The 21,213-nt window shown below is 43.1% G+C and overlaps 1 protein-coding gene across 3 annotated transcripts in view; it reads right to left on the bottom strand.

Moving 5' to 3' along the window:
- The window catches only part of si:ch211-266k8.4 (carabin), a 50,072-nt gene extending 33,267 nt beyond the window's left edge, over positions 1-16,805 (bottom strand). Inside the window, exons 1-10 of one of the 3 annotated variants that reach the window (XM_031801967.1) lie at positions 16,496-16,805; positions 9,843-9,930; positions 9,479-9,586; positions 9,115-9,307; positions 8,878-9,003; positions 8,305-8,428; positions 8,124-8,193; positions 7,139-7,253; positions 4,917-5,034; positions 1,516-1,625 (exon numbers count right to left, since the gene is read on the bottom strand). In XM_031801967.1, coding sequence (XP_031657827.1) covers positions 1,516-1,625; positions 4,917-5,034; positions 7,139-7,253; positions 8,124-8,193; positions 8,305-8,428; positions 8,878-9,003; positions 9,115-9,307; positions 9,479-9,586; positions 9,843-9,930; positions 16,496-16,626 — 1,183 coding nt within the window. In that variant the 5' untranslated portion in view covers positions 16,627-16,805. The remainder of the gene's footprint in view (positions 1-1,515; positions 1,626-4,916; positions 5,035-7,138; positions 7,254-8,123; positions 8,194-8,304; positions 8,429-8,877; positions 9,004-9,114; positions 9,308-9,478; positions 9,587-9,842; positions 9,931-16,495) is intronic. The other 2 variants (XM_031801968.1, XM_031801969.1) reach the window with 2 other exon arrangements.
- Positions 16,806-21,213: the final 4,408 nt, after the last annotated feature.

Below are 21,213 nucleotides of genomic sequence, written 5' to 3'. Positions count from 1 at the left end.
AGACTCTTGTGTACCCAAAACAGTTCCATCCTTTTTTGGAATTCCTCAGTCTGTCATAGTATCTATAGTGCAGGTTGTCAAAAAGGACTGCAGACTGGAGGATGCTGGCTCTGAAGGCCTGGTTACTGAGGGGCTTTTGATTTAGCTCCTTTCCACCTGGAGCAAGAGAGGCAGCTAGCTAAAAAGCAGGTAGTGTGGATGACTCATCCTGACTCACACACACACAACAGCCTGATGAGAGATTCACATAGTAAAATCTGCTGCTGTGCTGAGCCTTTCAATTAGCTTTACAGTGGGGCCCCTGGTCCAGACTGATCCTCACTGACAACAGGGTCTGCGGCAGCCATTTTGCAGCCATAATGTGACTCACTGACAGGGCCTCCAGGAGTCTCTCCCAGTCAGAGCCAGGCTGTGACTCAGAGCTGACAGTGCTCACGTGTCAGATGGCATTCCAGCATGTCTGGTGTGAAGATAAAATTACAATAGGGAGGGGGCATGTCGAGCCAGGTACTGAATAACTCAAAATATTTTGTCTGCCAAGAGAGTGGACACAAACACGGCGACGCGACTGAAATCTAAGGGGATTTAAAGTGTTGCTCATGCTGGCGACAGCGGTAATGTAAGACCTGGGATCAGATCAGCACAGAGCGCATAGCAGCTAATCAAGGAGCCATTTCACTCTCAGAGAAATTATCATACTTACTGTGCCTGAGACTATGCCAGGATGATGGCTAGTCACCGCAGCTGAAGGGGAGGGAATGATGATCTCTCACACATACAAAGGGTCTGGCCTAACCCAGTTCATCTCTGAATGCTAAAATCACTGTCATCCATTAGTAACATGGGTTAAAGCACCACCCACAGGGCTGAGCGGCAAGGCAGTGAGTCGTCATGTCAAAGTTCCTGTAAAAACGCTTCAAGTCATCACTGAAAACAAAAACTATGAACTCCAAAGAGTGAGCACATGATCTAAATGGTGTATCAACCAATTTTCTACAAAGCGAAAAGGACAAAAAGAGAGGGTAGAAAGAAAAGAGGAGAACGACAGAGAATCGTCCATTTCACTTTTTGTCATCGATCTTGACAAAATTGGCGACACAAAGCGCATACATTACATTGAGGTTTGTGAATCATCCCCAGGGTCCAAGTAAAACAGCTCTGACATTTAGTCAGGATGAACAAATGTCTTACAAACTCACCCAACCAAATCCATGACTATCATGGACCACCAGATAAGGCCTGGACACTGAGGACTGTGCAGAGTGAAAGACCATCTCAGGTTACTCTGTCAGACCTTCCCACTTATCCTTTAGTTTCCCACCCACTTTTCCCATTGCAGCATCAGGGCCTGTCATTGGTCAAACACAGAACGCAGGAGGAAGTCCGGTAGAGTAATTTAATTGTACCACTACAACAATGTGTGTCGGTTAAGGGCTTGTGATCATTTCTACACCTGTTGTATTCGGCGCATGTGACAAATAAATGTCATTTGATTTATGTGCGTGTGTGTGTTACCTAAGTGGTGTCCCTCGGTCTCTTCCAACACCAGGCTGTTCATGCACTTGATCTCCCACTCCTGTACCTCTGTGCTCCACAGGGCTGGGAGCAGGACACAGTGCTGAGAGCTGGTTGGGGACAAAAAGGGGCCTTACATTAGTACCGAAAAGCTTCCTAAAATCATCTCCTCCTCATTCAACTTTGATCAGCCATCACATCAGTTTGAAGCAATACATGGCAGTTGGCTTTATAGGTGGGAGAAGAAGAAAAACATGCTAAATTGAATTGCCCTCAAGACTCAATGGCAATAGTCAAACCTTTGATACAGCGCATTCTGAAAGTATTGATTTCACTCACATTTTATGTTACAGCCTTACTCTAAAATTGATAGTTTTTTTCTCAACAATCTACACACAATACCCCATAATGACAAAGCAAAAACAACATTTTAGAAATGTTTTCAAAATTATTTTATAAAGTATTCAGACCATTTACTCAGTACTTTTGACAGTGATTACAGTCACGAGTCTTCTTGGGTATGACACAAGCTAGGCACACCTGTATTTGGGGAACTTCTCCCATTCTTCTCTGCAGATCCTCAAGCTCTGTCAGTTTGGATGGGGAGCGTCACTGCACAACTATTTTCAGGTCTCTCCAAAGATGTTCGATCGGGGTCAAGTGCAGGCTCTGGCTGGGCAACTCAAGGACATTCAGAGACTTGTCCCAAAGCCACTCCTGCGTGTCTTGGCTGTGTGCTTAGTCCTGTCATTGTCCTGTTGGGTCGTTGTCCCAAAGCCACTGCTGCGTGTCTTGGCTGTGTGCTTAGTCCTGTCATTGTCCCGTTGGGTCGTTGTCCGGTGAACCTTCACCCCAGTCTGAGGTCTTGAGTGCTCTGGAGCAGGTTTTCATCAAGGATCTCTCTGTACATCTTTCCCTCGAACCTGACTAGTGTACCATTCCTTTCCACTGAAAAACATCCCCACAGCATGATGCTGCCACCACCATGCTCCACAGTAGTGATGGTGCCAGGTTTCCTCCAGACGTGACACTTGGCATTCAGGCCAAAGAGTTCAATTTTGATTTCTTTAGACCAGAGAATTTTGTTTCTCATGGTCAGAGTCCTTCATGTACCTTTTGGCAAACTCCAAGCGGGTTGTCATGTGCCTTTTACTGAGGAGTGGTTTCTGTCTGGCCACTCTACCATATAGGCCTGATTGGTGGAGTGCTGCAGAGATGGTTGTCCTTCTGGAAGGTTATCCCATCTCCACAGAGGAACTCTAGCGCTCTGTCACAGTGACCATCGGGGTCATGGTCACCTCCCTGACCAAGATCCTTCTCTCCCGATTGCTGAGTTTGGCCAGGCGGCCAGCTCTAGGAAGAGTCTTGGTGGTTCTAAACTTCTTCAGTTAAGAATGATGGAGGCCATTGTGTTCTTGGGGACCTTCAATGCTGCAGACATTTTTTGGTACCCTTCCCCAGATCTGTGCCTCGACACAATCCTGTCTTGGAGCTCTACGGACAATTCCTTCGATCTCATGACTTTGTTTTTGCCCTGACATGCACTGTCAACTGTGGGACCTTATATAGACAGGTGTGTTCCTTTCCAAATCTTGTCCAATCAATTGAATTTACCACAGGTGGACTCCAATCAAGTTGTAGAAACATCTTAAGGATGATCAATGGAAACAGGATGCACCTGAGCTCAATTTCGAGTCTCATAGCAAAGGGTCTGAACACTTACGCATGTATATAAGGTATCCGTTTCTTATTTTTAGTAAATTTGCAAACATCTGTTTTTGCTTTGTCATTATGGGGAATTGTGGGTAGATTGTTCAGAAAAAACATTTAATCAATTTTAGAAAAAGGCTGTAACATAACAAAATGTGGAAAAAGGGAAAGGGTCTGAATACTTTCCGAATGCACTGTATATCATGGTTACAAAAGCATCCTGTTAAAAAGCCCTTTGAGCTGGGACAGAGCTTGTCCCTATGCCTCACATCATGCTGGCTCTTACATAAAGCACCGTGAAAAAGTGGTTGCATTGATGTGGGCTTGTCAGTGAAAGGTAGCAAACAAATGAGCTGTCAACTCCTCAGGCAGAGGGACGTGTCAATAGGCCTGAATGGAGATAAGGGGGAAGGGGTGGGCAGTGATGGACAGAAACCAATAGATTAAATGGATGAAAGAAAGTCCTTCGTTAATCAGATGATTGTCTAGTGGCATTTCACTTGTCCACCTTCTCCACTCTGTATTAAAGCAGATAGGAGAGCCTGACCACGGCCAAGGATTTTGAGTTAAAGCCAGGGTTAAATCAGGTCTCCTGAAAATATGACATTCTCAATGGGGTGAGAGAGGATGTTTTTATGCTGTAATCTAACCGGCTGACTGCTCATAGCCTAATCCCTCTGTATAGATGACTCTCTGACCATATACTTTCTGCTTCCCCTCCCCCCACTCCTACTGGACGAGACAGGCTGTGGTTTCAGGTAGCTTGTTTCTTCCTTTCGTAAGAGGATCCTGGTCTGAGACAGAGAAACCACTTAGCCATGACCTCACTGGGCTGGCACACAGATGCCAAGCTAGAAACAAGAGCCCTTCAATGTGGCATGTGGCTCGGTGCCTGCTGACAACTGTCACAAAGGCAAAATATTCAAATGTGAACAACACAAATTAATGACTTGTTTTGCAGAAAACATCCTCAAAGAAACTGAAGTTATTTCATAACCAATCTAAATTGTATATTGCTTTGTAAAGTAATGCTTCTAATAGAAAAGCAAGTTAAATATACTAGTCGAGACCTACAACAATCCCAAGTTGGGCAAAATCAATAAACATCCAGTAGGTCCCTAATATGCCATCTAAATCCTACAAGGACACCAACAAAACATTAGCAAGGCACCGTTGCTATAACGACTCCCCAAATCCAATAAAACAAAGCCTGGAAATCAAAGAGCTCTTAAACTCCATTGATTAACATGCTCATGGGACTCAATGCTGTTCATCCCACAGTAACAAGAGGCTAATCCACAGTTCTTTGGCCAAAGTAAACATTGTAGAGAAATATTTCTTCAAAAGAGAGGCAGGCAAGAGAATGATTAAAAGGATTTGGTTAAGATATTAAAACAAATATGATAACTGCTTCACATCATGAACTGGCCAGCCACTGTTATGTACACAAACCCAGTGCCCTTGCCATGTTTCCATAGGGAACGCTAGACGTCAACAAAATATGTTTAACTACTGACACTATATTGACTGATTTGCGCAAGACAAGTCTATTTAAGAGACGCTTGTATTGAAAACCAGAACTAAAATGGCTGTCCACTAAAAGCAAATGTATATAATGTTGCCTATGATGATTTAAAACTACTGTGTGGGCCCAAGTCTGTGTTTTTGAATAAGGATGACGTAACACTCACACATCCACAGGTACCCTTAGCAGCAGGGGTAGCACGGCAGCCTCGTCAGTCAGGTTCATTAGACGAGACTCCAGCAGCTGAATGATGGTGAGACCAGTACGGAACACAGCAGAGAGGCCTGTACACAAAGGAACTAGAAATACAGCTGGCAAAACAGCACAAACAGATCTGGGGCCATTTAGTCAATGACCGTCAGTATAATGAAAACTCTAGAAAGCAAACAAATCAAACTTTTTGTTGACAAGATTAGCAAAAAACAAACATTGAGCCTTCATATGAATGTATAACAGACAAAATAATGAGAGTCGCTGTAGTTTTGAGTTCCGCAAAGGGAATGTGGAAGAGTTGAAAACATTTTTGGACAAGCCACCTTGTACCGACAACCTGGATGGTAAATTGCTGAAGACGGTAGTGGAATACATTGCGAATCTGGTTTGCCACATCTTCAATTTAAGCCTAGAAGACGGTGTGTGCCCTCAGGCTTGGAGCAAGGCAAAGGTAATTCTGCTGCCCAAGAAAAGCAGAGAACCCTTTAAAAAAGGTTCAGCCTCCCAGGTTGCGCAGTGGTCTAGGGCACTGCATCGCAGCGCTAGGTTGTGTTTCGGAGGACGCATGACTTTCGACCTTCGTCTCTCCCGAGCCCGTACGGGAGTTGTAGCGATGAGACAAGATAGCGACTACTAATAGTTGGTACTACGAAATTGGGGGGGAAAAGGGGCAAAAAAACATTTTTTAATAAGGTTAATAAGGTTCAAACAGCCTGTTACCAGTGCTCAGCAAACTTTACCAAATAAAAGTTATTTTACAGAAAACAAATTAACAGACCATTAACAGACCTTCAGCATGCTTATAGGGAAGGGGACTGAACATGCTTGGCACTGATACTGATGATTTGCTGAAAGAAATTGATAGTAAGAAGATTGTGGGAGCTGTTTTGTTAGACTTCAGTGCAGCTTTTGATGTCATTGATCATAACATGTTGCTGAAAAGTTAGGCGTTATGGATTTACATCCTCTGCCTTAAGGATTGAGAGTTACCAATCTAATAGAACACAGAGGGTTTTCTTTAATGGATGCCTCAAATGCAAATTCGGTTGAGTGTGGTGTACCGCAGGCCAGCCGGCTTGGGCCATTGTTGTTCTGTTTTTACTAATGACCTTCTATTGATCTTGACTAAAGCCTGTGTGTCTATGTATGCTGACGACTCAACAGTATACACGTCGGCAATGAATGTCAAATAAATGACACTAACAGAGCTCCAATCAGTTTTAGAATGGTAACAAGCAATAAGCTGGTGCTAAATAATCAAAAACGAATAGCATCGTTATCGGGACAAATCATGCCCTCAACACAAAAATCGCATTTAAATCTATTATTGAATAATGTGGCAATTGAGCAATTTGAGGAGACTAAACTGCTGGGTGTAACCCTAGATAGCAAGCTGTCATGGACAAAACATATACACTTAATGGTTGCTCAAATGGAAAAGGTATGTTCATGATAAGGCGTCGCTCTGCTTTCTTGACAGCTCAGTCGACCAGACAGCTCCTAGTTGTCACACCTGGACTATAGCCCAGTTGTGTAGGTCATGTGCGATAAAGGGGGACATGGACCAACTGCAATACCCCTAGAATAGAGCAGCACTTATGGCACTTAGATGTACACGGAGGGCAAATGTCAGTAACATTCATGTCAATCTCTCCTGGCTCAAAGTTGACGAAAGATTGATTGCTGTTGGTCTTTGTGCGATGTGTTGATGGTACCGAACGGTCTGTTCAAGCAGTTGGCATTCAGTTCAGATACTCATCGGTACAACACAGGACATTCGAACAGAGGTCTGTTCACAGTCCCCAGGTCCAGACCAGAAACGCACAGTATTAAATAGAGCCATGACTACATGGAACTCTGCCTCCCCAGGTAACTCAAGCTAGTAATAAAACCAGATAAAAAGAACACCTTACAGCACAACAGGGACTGTGAAGAGACACATCCATTTTTACATATGTTGTATTGTAATTTGCACTGTATAAGATATTATATTATGTAGGTGGGTGGCCTTGCTAAGCTTGTGCGAGCCAGAACAGCTAATAGGGCAGGAGCCATCTCCTGATTCTGAAGTGTGAGGCAGAGGCTAAAAGGTAGGGTGAAAAATGATAACTATAATGTACATAATGACAAAGTGGTTACAGAATCCCAAAGTCTGTACCTCCCTGTTAGTATTACCATGCAACATGATGAGGTCCCATATGGCCAGCACAGAGTCCCAGCAGGGCAGGGAGGTGAACAGGGTTAGGAACCAAGGCATAACAAAATGGATGGACGAAACCCTTACATCCTCCTTAAAGAAAAGAAAGAAGAGAATTTAGGAACAGAAAGTTGCAAGTTGAAAACTAATAAAATAAACTTTTAAGCAGAGCTCTATCAAGAGTCAGTGGTAAAATGCTGGTCTTGGTACTTCAAATAAGGCATTAGAAACATTCACTCGAGTGCATTTAAGCCGCTGTGGTGTGCAGGCCGCCGGCACTGAATGGGCAGCTTTTCTCTGAGACGTGCTGAGTCAACACTGAGAAATAGAAAATCTCTCAAGAGAGAGTCAAGCAGCAGAGAGGTTTAGTCTCTCATTTAAAGGGGCCTAAGGCTGCAGGTAAAGAGAGGGTAGTGGGACTCGAGAGCTGAGAGCAATGGGATGGTCCGAGCTGGTGAAGGAACTTCCATATTTCACTCACAGACCAAGATTTCATTACTTAGCTAAAACTGTGCTGAGGGGTAGCTGCTTTCAGAGACATCATAGACACACAGCTTCCCACTTCTGACATAAAGCAGGAGGCATCTGTAAGCAAATAGCTTTTACTGCTGCCATTTCCAGGATAAAGCTGTGTGACACCAACATGGCCAAACCTCTTTCCGTACATGAGCTCAGACTGTTACTGGGAAGCAGCTGTGAATCTAGTAGTAAAACCCAGTCCCTGAGGACAATGTGCTGCAGTGATGATGATGGTCTTTGTAGGAAAGCCATGGGATTTTAGAGAGGAATGCACAGTGGAAGAGTGATGAGAAGAGCCCTACATTTGAGGCATGTTCAGTCACCAAGCAGATTCCCCTCCAGATATCCCTGGATAACATATCTTTTTTAAAATCCTCTCAATATGAGATTTGTGCCTAAGAGCTACTACAAGTTGTACGCAGAGAGCTGGGTCCTCACACTTACTATGTGCTTGAAGAGCTGAGGTTTCCTGTGTTTGAAGAACTGGTGAAACACCATCGCTTGATGCTGGATCCTAACATTAGAAAGCAAAGACCAGTCAAATATAGTACTTCAGCAAGTATGCTGCTTCATGTCATTAATACAAATATTCATAATGTGATACGCTTTGAAAGGACATTCTCACTTCTCCCCGGAGAGGTCAAACAGCTCTGACAGATATTTAGGCTTCTCTAGAAGAACTCCCAAGGCCCAGAAGGCCTCCTCTTCACTTAGGTGCATAAGAAGCACTGCAGCGATGTATGACATTCCTGATAAAGATATGAACAGTCAATAATAAGGCACTACTAATATGGATAAAATATGGGAACACACACACACACCAATGTCAACCATGCAGGTAATTTTTTAACACATGATGTATTATTGGAAATGTTTGTGTGATTAGCTTGGCAGCATGGTGCCGTACCAGCTCAACGTCTACTTAGACTCTTCTGCCCCCAAGTGGCTGAAGTATGGAACTTAAAATGTTACTACCAACTTCATGGTAGGTGAATTGTTTTTGGATGTCATGAAAGTACATTAACAAGGAATATTGTAATTCAAAAGGATTTGTTTAATGACAAAACTACAGTTATTGCATACATGCATCTGTGCCTCCATCAAACAGCCCCAGCATTATTTAAACAGCATCGTTCCAAATTGGTGCTTGCGTGCATACGGCTACATGATTGCCAACAGTCAGTTCCCCTTACTGTACCTTGGCTATACCCAATCTTAGGGTTGTACTTTGCGTAGGCGATGAGGACTCGGAAGAGCTTGGCTTGGCCTTCTATTGCCTCAGGACTCTCGCCCATCAGGGTGCGATGGGTTGGGAAGGATCTTTCTGTACAAAGATAAGAGTCAAATGCAATCAGCCATTCATATCCCAGATGTGCAGAGAAAACGTACTGTCAGTACAGAGAAAAGGGGGTCTACAGAATATCCCATAACTCACGCAGATCCAGAGCGATCTGACGAAAGATGGTGACATCTGCACTGGAGTAGGCCAAGTCCGGGGGACAGCGGGAGGGAAGTTGGTTGGACCCCAGGTCATTCTCTGTGTCATTCAAAGTAGCTATGGCTGAGATGATGCCGTATTCACTAACTCCCAGGTCAACCAGGGGCCCTCGGATCTCATCCAAACATTTCTGACATTGAGTGAATACACAACTAAATAAAACAATTGGCCTATGTCTCTTAAATGTGTCACTGTAGAAGTAGGCTATGGAGGAGGAAAATTGTTTTGCTTTTCAATAATGCAAGTGCCAGTCTAGAGTGTACTTTTGAAAATGATATGTACAGTGGTTATGGGACTGCACCTGATAGTTAAAAGCACTGGATTCTCTTAGTTTGTCAATGTTGAGAAGGCACTTCCACACTCGCCCTCTTAAAGCTGGAGGGATTCCCATTCTCATAAACCGTTCGATCTGAAAAGGGAAAGAATGTGGCCAATGTCCTACAAAATATGTTTAAAAATAGTGTGATAACTGAAATGTTCCAGATCTGTTGTAAGAAACTTTCACTGTGTCATGTGACCACTTGAAGGTGCACCATTTAAAACAAGTCAATAATGCATAGGCTGTTTGGCAAACAACTGCCTAAGGAAGGTCTAATCTAAACATAGCCTATTCATTTAATATGTTGCAAATGGTGTTCTATAATACATTCAGTAGGACAAAATACCTGGCTTCTGCAGATGAAACTGGATCCATTCCAGTAACTAAGAAGCTCACACAATTCCTTCACCCTACGGGCGTTGAGTTGGGGGTAACTGGGGGAGAAACAGTCAGTTCAAAAGAAACAATTCTTCTCTTCTTTGAATGCGCATGTCCAATCCAGTCTAGCTATTGAAAATTCTAGGTGGAGTCTGCCTTCTCCCTACAGTTCTCAGCCATTAACTTCGACCACAAAATACAATCCAGATGCTGTATTTTAACTTTTAGAAATGTCAATAAAAAGACACGAAAATGCATCTTTCGAAGCATATGGCCCGTGAATTAAAATACACCTAAAGGCTTTACATGGTCATTCTGACATGACCTCTGTAGAAGTCAGGGATTTATATTTCTTGCGCCAGCAGCGCAGAGCTGTCGTGAAGGAAGTTGTCAAGGAAGTGAGTTTGTTGATACAGGACCTCTCAATCTCACTGGAATAAAGACCCCCATTCCTATCATTGCTGAAAGAGATTGTAATATCTCATCTCAAAATAGGGCTACTTAATGTTAGATCCCTCACTTCCAAGACAGTTATAGTCAATGAAGTAATCACCATTTTGATGTGATATCCCGCAAAGGCAGAGGAGTTGCTAACATTTAAGATAGCAAATTTCAATTTACCTAGTTTTGTCCAGAGGAATAAACATTGTGTATCTTAATGTTTTTCCTCATAATCCTGGACTATTGGACCACCATTTTAGTACGTTTGCAATCGCAACAAATAATCTGTTTAGGCACGAACCAAGGATCAAAAGCTGTGCTATAAATTCTCAGACAACCCAAAGATTCCCAGATTCCCTTCCAGACTCCCTCCACCTACCCAAGGACGTCAGAGTACAAAAAAAACAGTTAACCAACTAACTAAATTGAACCTTGCGTAATACCCAAGATCAGTGGTTCCCAAACTCATAGTCCCGTACCCCTTCAAACATTTAACCTCCAGCTGCATACTCACTCTAGCACCAGGTTGTTTTTTGCCATCATTGCCTGCCACACACACACAGACACACACACGAATGAGTGTGAGTTACAAGCCGGCTCGTGGGAAGTGACAAAGAGTTCTTAGAGACCAGGGCACAAATAATAATCAATTTTGCTCTTTATTTAACCATCTTACATATAAAACCATATTTATGAATACCTCACCACAGGTTAATGAGAAGGGTGTGCTTGAAAGGATGCACATAACTCTGCAATGTTGGGTTGTATTGGAGAGAGTCTCAGTCTTAAAAACATTTTACACACAGTCTGTGCCTGTATTTAGTTTTCATGCTAGTGAGGGCCGAGAAACTACTCTCACATAAGTACAGTTGAAGTCGAAAGTTTACATACACTTAGGTTGGAGTCATTAAAACTCGTTTCTCAACCACTCAACAAATTTCTTGTTAACAAACTGTAGTTTTGGCAAGTAGGTTAGGACATCTACTTTGTGCATGACACAAGTAATTTTTCCAACAATTGTTCACTGACAGATTATTTCACTGTATCACAGTTCCAGTGGGTCAGATGTTTACATACACTAAGTCATGTCATGGCTTTAGAAGCTTCTGATAGGCTAATTGACATCATTTGAGTCAATTGGCGGTGAACCTGTGGATGTATTTCAAGGTTTACCTTCAAACTCAGTGCTTCTTTGCTTGACACCATGGTAAAATCAAAATAAATCAGCCAAGACCTCAGAAAAAAATTGTAGACCTCCACAAGTCTGGTTCATCCTTGGGAGCAACTTCCAAATGCCTCAAGGTACCGCGTTCATCTCTACAAACAATAGTACGCAAGTATAAACACCATGGGACCACGCAGCCGTCATACCGCTCAGGAATAACCTGAAAGGCCGCTCAGCAAGGAAGAAGCCTCTGCTTCAAAACCGCCATAAAAAAGCCAGACTACGGTTTGCAACTGCACATGGAGACAAAGATCGTACTTTTTGGAGAAATGTCCTCTGGTCTGATGAAACAAATATAGAACTGTTGTTTGGCCATAATGACCATTGTTATGCTTGGAGGGAAAAGGGGGAGGCTTGCAAGCCGAAGAACACCATCCCAACCGTGAAGCACTGGGGTGGTAGCATCATGTTATGGGGTGCTTTGCTGCAGGAGGGACTGGTGCACATCACAAAATAGATGGCATCGTGAGGATGAAAATTATGTGGATATTTTGAAGTAACAGCTCAAGACATCAGTCAGTAAGTTAAAGCTTGGTCGCAAATGGGTCTTCCAAATGGACAATGACCCCAAGCATACTTCCAATGTTGTGGCAAAATGGTTTAAGGACAACAATGTCAAGGTATTGGAGTGGCCATCCCAAAAGCCCTGAACTCAAACCCATGGAAAATTTGTGGGCAGAACTGAAAAAGTGTGTGCGAGCAAGGAGGCCTACAAACCTGACTCAGTTACACCAGCTCTGACAGGAGGAATGAGCCAAAATTCACCCAACTTATTGTGGGAAGCTACTCGAAACGTTTGACCCAAGTTAAACAATTTAAAGGCAATGCTACCAAATACTAATTGAGTGAATGTAAACTTCTGACCCACTGGGAATGTGATGAAAGAAACGAAAGATGAAATAAGTAATTCTCTAATATTATTCTGACATTTCACATTCTTATAATAAAGTGGTGATCCTACCTGACCTAAGACAGGGAATATTTTTACTAGGATTAAATGTCAGGAATTGTGAAAAACTGAGTTTAAATGTATTTGGCTAAGGTGTATGTAAACTTCCGACTTTGACTGTACGTGGTTGCAAAGGGCATCAGTGTCTTAAAGGGCTGACAACTTCCGGTGAAATTGGATGGCCCGCGCAATTATGGACATACACGTGTCTTTTATCGGTTAAAAGCTTAAAGTCTTGTTTATCTAACTGCATTGTCCGATTGGCTTTACAGCGAAAGCATGCCATGCGATTTTAATGGTATCTGAAGCCAAAGCAACAGATACCATTAATAAGAAGGGGTAAGAAGCATATTTTATATAGGGATCTACTGAGTGGCTAGGACAGGCATGCCCCATGCTATTATCGAGGACTTAATTATTCCTGCTGCCGCGGATATGGCTGGGGCAATGCTAAGGGAAAAGGCCAAAAAAGCTATATAGACAATGCCTTCATCAAACAACACTGTTTCACAATGCATCCGTGACATGGCAGGAGATGTGTTGAAACAATTACTGCTTCACATACAAGCCAGTGAATTATATGCATTACAGCTGGATGAGTCAACAGATGTGGCGGGCCTGGCACAGCTCCTGGTATATGTCCTTTACGTTTATGGGGGGTCAATTAAGGAAGACATCCTCTTCTGCAAACCAGGACAACAGGAGAGGATATTTTTTAAGTACTGGACAGCTTGTGACATCAAATGGACTTTGGTGGTCAAGATGTGTTGGTATCTGTACTGATGGTGCAAAAGCCATTACAAGGAGACATAGTGGAGTGGTAACGTGCCTGCAAGCAGTTGCTCCCGATGCCACTTGGGTACACTGCAGCATCCACCGAGAGGCTCTTGCTGCCAAAGGAATGCCTGACAGCTTGAAATAATTTTTGGGACACTACAGTGAAAATGGTTAACTTTGTTAAAGCAAGGCCCCTGAACTCGTGTATTTTCTGCACTATGCAATGACATGAGCAGCGACCATGTAACGCTTTTAGAACATACAGAAGTTAAAGGGGCAAAGTAATTACACCGTTTTTTTAATTGAGAGACTAGCTTAAAGTTTTCTTTACTGACCATCATTTTCACTTGTCTGACCACTTGCATGATCACGGGTTTCTCACACGACTGGCCTCTGTGTGCGATGTATTTTCCTTGCCTGGATCTAGGATTACAGGGACACTCCGCAACTATATTCAATGTGAGGGACAACATTGAAGCTATAATTAAGAAGTTGGAGCTCTTCTGTCTGCATTAACAAGGACAACACACAAGTCTTTCCATCATTGTATGACTTTGTGTTTGCAAATGAACTCAAGCTTACGGACAATGTCAAATGTGATATAGCGAACCACATGAGTGAGTTGGGTGTGCAATTACGCAGGTACTTTCGACACAGATGACACAAACTGGATTCGTTATCCCTTTCATGCCCTGCCTCTAGTCCACTTACCGATATCTGAACAAGAGAGCCACATTGAAATTGCAACAAGCGGTTCTGTGAAAATCACGCTGTTAAGACGCTGATGCCCTTTGCACAACGTACCTATGTGACAGTGGATTCTCGGCCCTCACTAGCATGAAAACTAAACACAGGCACAGACTGTCTGGGAAATGACTTAAGACTGAGACTCTCTCCAGTACAACCCAACATTGCAGAGTTATGTGCATCCTTTCAAGCACACCCTTCTCATTAACCTGTGGTGAGTAATTTGTTCATTGAAAATTGTGAATAAGGTTTTATATGTATGGTTAAATAAAGAGCAAAATGATTGATCATTATTATTTGTGCCCTGGTCCTATAAGAGCTCTTTGTCACTTCCCACGAGTTGGGTTGTGACAAAAACTCACTCTTATGTTTAATAAATGTATCGTATAGTGTGTGTTGCAGGCTTACAATGATGGCAACAAAAAAAATTGAGAGTGCGCTGACCCTGGTGCTAGAGGGGGTACACAGCTGGAGGTTGAATGTTTAAAGGGGTACGAGACAATAAAACGTTTGGGAACCACTGTTCTGTTGGATCTGACAATTAATCTTGATGGTTGTACAGTCGTCTCAAATAAAACTGTGAAGGACCTCGGCGCTACCCGGATAAAGCACTAAATAAACTTCAGTTAGTGCTAAACATGGCTGCTAAAATCTTGACCAGAACCTTGATCAAAATGTTATCAAGATTTTATTATATTACTCCAGTGCTAGCGTCTACACTGGCTTCCTGTTAAGGCTAGGGCTGATTTCAAGGTTTTACTGTTTACCTACAAAGCATTACATGGGCTTGTTCCTACCGATCTCTCTGATTTGGTCCTGTCGTACATACCTACACGTACCGCTACGGTCACAAGACGCAGGCCTCCTAATTGTCCCTAGAATTTCTAAGCAAACAGCTGGAGGCAGGGCTTTCTCCTATAGAGCTCAATTTTTATGGAATGGTCTGCCTATCCATGTGAGAGACACAGACTCAGTCTTGACCTTTAAGTCTTCATTGAAGACTCATCTCTTCAGTAGGTCCTATGATTGAGTGTAGTCTGGCCCAGGGGCGTGAGGGTGAACGGGAAGGCACCGGAGCGACGAACCTTCCTTGCGGTCTCTGCCTGGCCGGTTCCCCTCTCTCCACCGGGATTCTCTGCCTCTAACCATATTGCGGGGGCTGAGTCACTGGCGCTCTTCCATGCTGTCCCTAGGAGGGGTGCATCACTTGAGTGGGTTGAGTCCCTGACGTGATTTTCCTGTCTGGGTTAGCGACCCCCTTGGGTTCGTACCGTGGGGGAGATCTTCGTGGGCTATACTCAGCCTTGTAGGGTAGTAAGTTGGTGATCTATTGATATCCCTCTAGTGGTGTGGAGGCTGTGCTTTGACAAAGTAGGTGGGGTTATATACTGCCTGGTTGGCCCTGTCCAGGGTTATAGTCGGACGTGGCCAGTGTCTCCAGACCCCTCGTCTCAGCCTCCAGTATTTATGCTGCAATAGTTTGGGTTGGGGGGCTAGGCTCAGTCTGTTATATCTGAAGTATTTCTCCTGTCTTATCCGGTGTCCTGTGTGCATTTAAGTATGCTCCCTCTAATGCGCTGTACCTCTCTCTCTCTCCCTCCTCCCCTCTCGGAGAAACCTGAGCCTTGGGACTTTGCCTCAGGACTACCTGGCCTGACGACTCCTTCCCAGTCCACCTGGCCGTGCTGCTGCTCCAGTTGCAACTGTTTTGCCTGCGGCTATGGAACCCTGACCTGTTCACCGGCCGTGCTACCTTGTCCCGGAACTGCTGTTTTCGACTCTCTCGCACCTGCTGTCTCGAACTCTGAATGCTCGGCTATGAAAAGCAAACTGACATTTACTCCTGAGGTGCTGATCTGTTGCACCCTCTACAACCACTGTGATCATTATGATTATTATTATTATTAGACCCTGCTGGTCATCTATGAACATCTTGGCCATGTACTGTTATATTCTCCACCCGGCACAACCAGAAGAGGACTGGCCACCCTCAGAGCCTGGTTCCTCTCAGGTTTCTTCCTAGGTTCCTGCCTTTCAAGAGAGTTTTTCTCGAACCAACATGCTTCTGCATTGGTTGCTGTTTGTGGTTTTAGGCTGGGTTCTATATAGGACTTTGTGACATCGGCTGATGTGAAAAGGGCTTCGTAAATAAATGTGATTTGATTTACCCTATCAAGGTGTGTATCAATATAAACTTTTGGTATTCTAGCTGATATGAAAGATAAGGTTCTTATATTTCCTAAACCGTACTGCAAGTGATGCATGTCAATGTTCAGAACGAGCATCGGTGATCTGAAAACTCTCCCTACAGAACACGCCTTTGAACAATGTGTGTAATGAAACTAAGGGTCGTGATCAAGTGCCACATCCAGTCTAGTCCTGTCCAACAAAAACTGGCTTAAAAACATTGTTGATAAACCTGCTTCCAATCCTAAACCTTGATTGTCATTAATGAAATGCAATTGAATGTAAATAAGCCTACCTGTAATCGTGACATCGGTGTTGAAGTTTTTGGTCCTTTCTTTTAGTCTGGGCAAACCCGAATTCGTCAAACACCAAACCCTCAGTAGCGCGCCTTTTAATTGAGAATGTGCTGCTTCTTCTTCTACCCATTCTAAATTAGTTACTTTGTAACTGTTTCAAAGACTGTGCAAGAAATGTTATACGGTTCGCTACTTTGTTTCTCTGGAACACTGTCAACGTTCAAACACCGCGCCCGTTATTTCGGTTTACGTCATTCACAACTGACAAATGAAAGTGGGGTGTATTCAAGATCCACAATTGCTTCAAACGTTCTGATGTGTGGCCTACTGAGCAATGTTTTCTCCGAATTAGGCCAATACCTCATGAATTTTGATGATTTGTTAGAATTAAAACATTGCATCTGTACTATAAAATAAATTGGGCCTTTGTATCTTGTAGCAAACAGTTTGCGGTGCAATGACCCTTGTGTAAAAGTCGGAGTTCTTGAATGCCTCCTTATGGCCTTAGACAGTCCAAGGTGTTGTGAATCAAGGTTGGGAAAATTTCCAGCAGTATAAAAGCCAGACTTTTCCTATCGTTTAGGGAAGACATGGCTCGCAGTCGCCATGTGAGTTGGAATCACAAATCACCACCTTCCTGGCATGTGTGTAGTAATGCACTGCTCAAAGCGGTGGAATATATATTTTTTTTTGTCCATCTGGGCAACTCGGATTGCAAACACATGTTGTGGCCCAATACCTAGCCATTTAGCTATAGCCTTACTACATCCCAATTGTCAAAAGTGTATTTCTCTCCATCTCCTCTCTTGATGCACTCATCTGGAAACCCAGGCTAGATTAATGGGAAATTCCACCACCTTTCAAACTCATTTTCATTATGTCCAGCACAATACAATATTTTTGTCCACATACTTTTGTACAAATACAAAATTATGTGGACACCTGCTAGTCGAACATCTCATCCCAAAAGCATGGGCATTAATGTGGAGTCAGTCCCCCCTTTGCTGCTACAACAGACACTTTCCACTAGATGTTGGAACATTGCTCCAGGGACTTGCTTCCATTCAACCACGAGTGTTAGTGAGGTCGAGCACTGCTGTTGGGCGATTAGACTTGGCTCGCAGTCGCCATTCCAATTCATCCCAAAGTTGTTCGATGGGGTTGAGGTCAGGGCTCTGTGCAGGCCAGTCAAGTTCTTCCACACTGAACTCGACAAACCATTTCTGTATGGACCTTGCTTTGTGCATGGGGGAATTGTCATGCTGAAACAGGAAAGGGCCTTCCCCAAACTGTTGCCACAAAGTTAGAAACACAGAATTGTCTAGAATGTCATTGCATGCTGTAGCATAAAGATTTTCTTTCACTGGAACCAAGAGGCCCAGCCCGAACGATGAAAAACAACCCTAGACCATTATCCCTCTTCCACCAAACGTACGTGTTCCACTGCCCCAGAGTCCAATGGCGGCAAACTTAACAACACTCCAGCCAATGCTTGGCATTATGCATGGTAATCTTGGACTTGTGTGTGGCGGCCATGGAAACCTATTTCATGAAGCTCCTGACAAACAGTTATTGCGCTGACGTAGCTTCCAGAAGCACTTTGGAACTTGATAGTGAGTGTTGCAACCAAATACAATTTTTACATGCTATGCGCTTCAGCACTCGGCGGTCCCGTTCTGTGAGCTTGTGTGGCCTACCACTTCACGGCTGAGCCGTATGTCTAGGTTTTTGCTCCTAGACGTTTCCATTTCACAATAACAGCATTTACAGTTGACCGGGGAAACTAGCAGAGCAAACTGACTTGTTGGAAAGGTGGCCATCCTATGACAGTGTCACATTGAAAGTCACTGAGCTCTTCAGTACAGGCCATTCTACTGCCAATGTGTCTACGGAGATTGCATGGATGTGTGCTCGATTACATACACATGTTAGCATCCGGTGTGGCTGAAATAACCGAATCCACTTGAAGGGGTGTCCACATACTTTTGGTCAAATCATGACATCAGTGATCTTCAAGTCAGAGCTCTAGATAGATGCTCAGGTTTCCGAATTGGAATCTCTAGTTGGATGACAGTTTAAAATTATTTTTTCTAGTTGGACCTAGTTTTTTTTTTGTTCCCATTTGTCTTGATCGCACTGAAGTCAGATCCAAGTTCTGAGTTCCGAGTTCCCAATGTTTTGAATGTGGCATTATTTTTTTATTTTAAAGGTGGACTATACAGTAATCTCTCCGCCATACCCTGGTTGCTAAAATTCTAATTGTTCGCCTAATTTCAGTTTATGTAACAAAACAAGCATAGACAATGTAGAGAATATTGTACCATCTAAACCACTGTGAATTATCTTTTCAATAAAAATAATATTGTATTTTCAGTTGCTTGAAGCTGGTGTACAAAACTGAATGTAAAAGACAAAAAAAACATATTTAAGAATGGGAAGCATAGAAATAGCGCATATAGAGCAGATCTACCACTTATTAAACTTGCTTTCAAAGATAATGACAGATTTAAAACTGACATTTCTATGTGAATTTGGTTGGGTCGCCCAAAAATTAACATATTGCAGCTTTAATGTACCCTTTGTTGTCAAAGAGAAGCATTTTTTAGGACCTTTCTTTTTCATATTTTTAACCACAGATCATGGAAACGCACCGTTTTCACATATGTACAGTCGTGGCCAAAAATTGAGAATGACACAAATATTAATTTCCACAAAGTTTGCTGCTTCAGTGTCTTTAGACATTTTTGTCAGATGTTACTATGGAATACTGAAGTATAATTATAAGCATTTCATAAGTGTCAAAAGCTTTTATTGACAATTACATAACGTTGATGCATAGAGTCAATATTGCAGTGTTGACCCTTCTTTTTCAAGACCTCTGCAATCCGCCCTGGCATGCTGTCAATTAACTTCTGGGCCACATCCTGATGGCAGCCCATTCTTGCATAATCAAGGCTTGAAGTTTGTCAGAATTTGTGGGGTTTTGTTTGTCCATCCGCCTCTTGAGAATTGACCACAAGTTCTCAATGGGATTAAAGTCTGGGGAGTTTCCTGGCCATGGACCCAAAATATCAATGTTTTGTTCCCCGAGCCAATTAGTTATCACGTTTGCCTTATGGCAAGGTGCTCCATTATGCTGGAAAAGGCATTGTTCGTCACCAAACTGTTCCTGGATGGTTGGGAGAAGTTGCTCTCAGAGGATGTGTTGGTACCATTCTTTATTCATGGCTATGTTCTTAGGCAAAACTGTGAGTGAGCCCACTCCCTTGGCTGAGAAGCAACCCCACACATGAATGTCTCAGGATGCTTTACTGTTGGCGTGACAAAGGACTGATGGTAGCGCTCACTTTGTTTTCTCAGGACAAGCTTTTTTTCCAGATGCCCCAAACAATTGTAAGGGGATTCATCAGAGAAAATGACTTTACCCAAGTCTCCAGCAGTCCAATCCCTGACTGTAGAATATCAGTCTGTCCCTGATGTTTTTCCTGGAGAGAAGTGGCTTTTTTGCTGCCTTTCCTGACACCAGGGCATCCTCCAAAAGTCTTCGCCTCATTGTGCATTTAGATGCACTCACCTGCATGCTGCCATTCCTGAGCAAGCTCTGTACTGGTGGTGCCCCGATCCCGCAGCTGAATCAACTTTAGGAGACGGTCCTGGCGCTTGCTGGACTTTCTTGGGTGCCCTGAAGCCTTCTTCACAACAATTGACCCGCTCTCCTTGAAGCTCTTGATGATCCGATAAATGTTTGATTTAGGTGCAATCTTACTGGCAGCAATTTCCTTGCCTTTGAAGCCCTTTTTGTGGAAAGCAATGATGACTGCACGTGTTTCCTTGCAGGTAACCATGCTTGACAGAGGAAGAACAATGATTCCAAGCACCACCCTCCTTTTGAAGCTTCCAGTCTGTTATTCGAACTCAATCAGCATGACAGAGTGATCTCCAGCCTTGTCCTTGTCAACACTCACACCTGTGTTAACGAGAGAATCACTGACATGATGTCAGCTGGTCCTTTTGTGGCAGGGCTGAAATCCAGTGGAAATGCTTTTGGGGGATTCAGTTTATTTGCATGGCAAAGAGGGACTTTGCAATTAATTGCAATTCATCTGATCACTCTTCATAACATTCTGGAGTATATGCAAATTGCCATCATACAAACTGAGGCAGCAGACTTTGTGAAAATTCATATTTGTGTCATTCTCAAAACTTTTTGGCCACGACTGTAGACACTGGGATGGTGCCAGAAATAATGAATATTTGTATTTATTTATTTCACCTTTATTTAACCAGGTAGGCTAGTTGAGAACAAGTTCTCAATTACAACTGCGTCCTGGCCAAGAATAAAGCAAAGCAGTTCGACACATACAACAACACAGAGTTACACATGGAATAAACAAACATAAGGTCAATAATACAGTAGAAAAAGTATAGATAGAGTGTGTGCAAATGAGGTAAGATAAGGGAGGTAAAGCAATAAATAGTGGTGACGAAGTAATTACAATATACCAATTAAACACTGGAGTGATTGATGTGCAGAAGATGAATGTGCAAGTGGAGATACTGGGATGAAAAGGACCAAGATAAATAAATAAATACAGTATGGGGAAAAGGTAGTTGGATGGGCTAAGGATGCTTTGAGGTTGAAAAGTGGCAGTATGCCTTTTAAGTGAATGATGCCTACTACCAGGTATATGGTTAAACTGTTATGTGCAGATGGGAA

This window comes from Oncorhynchus kisutch, linkage group LG22 (assembly GCF_002021735.2).
Source record: "Oncorhynchus kisutch isolate 150728-3 linkage group LG22, Okis_V2, whole genome shotgun sequence".
NCBI classification, from domain to species: Eukaryota; Metazoa; Chordata; class Actinopteri; order Salmoniformes; family Salmonidae; genus Oncorhynchus; species Oncorhynchus kisutch.
The sequence above is the reverse complement of the archived record's forward strand: the minus strand, read 5'-3'. Positions and strand labels throughout refer to the sequence as shown.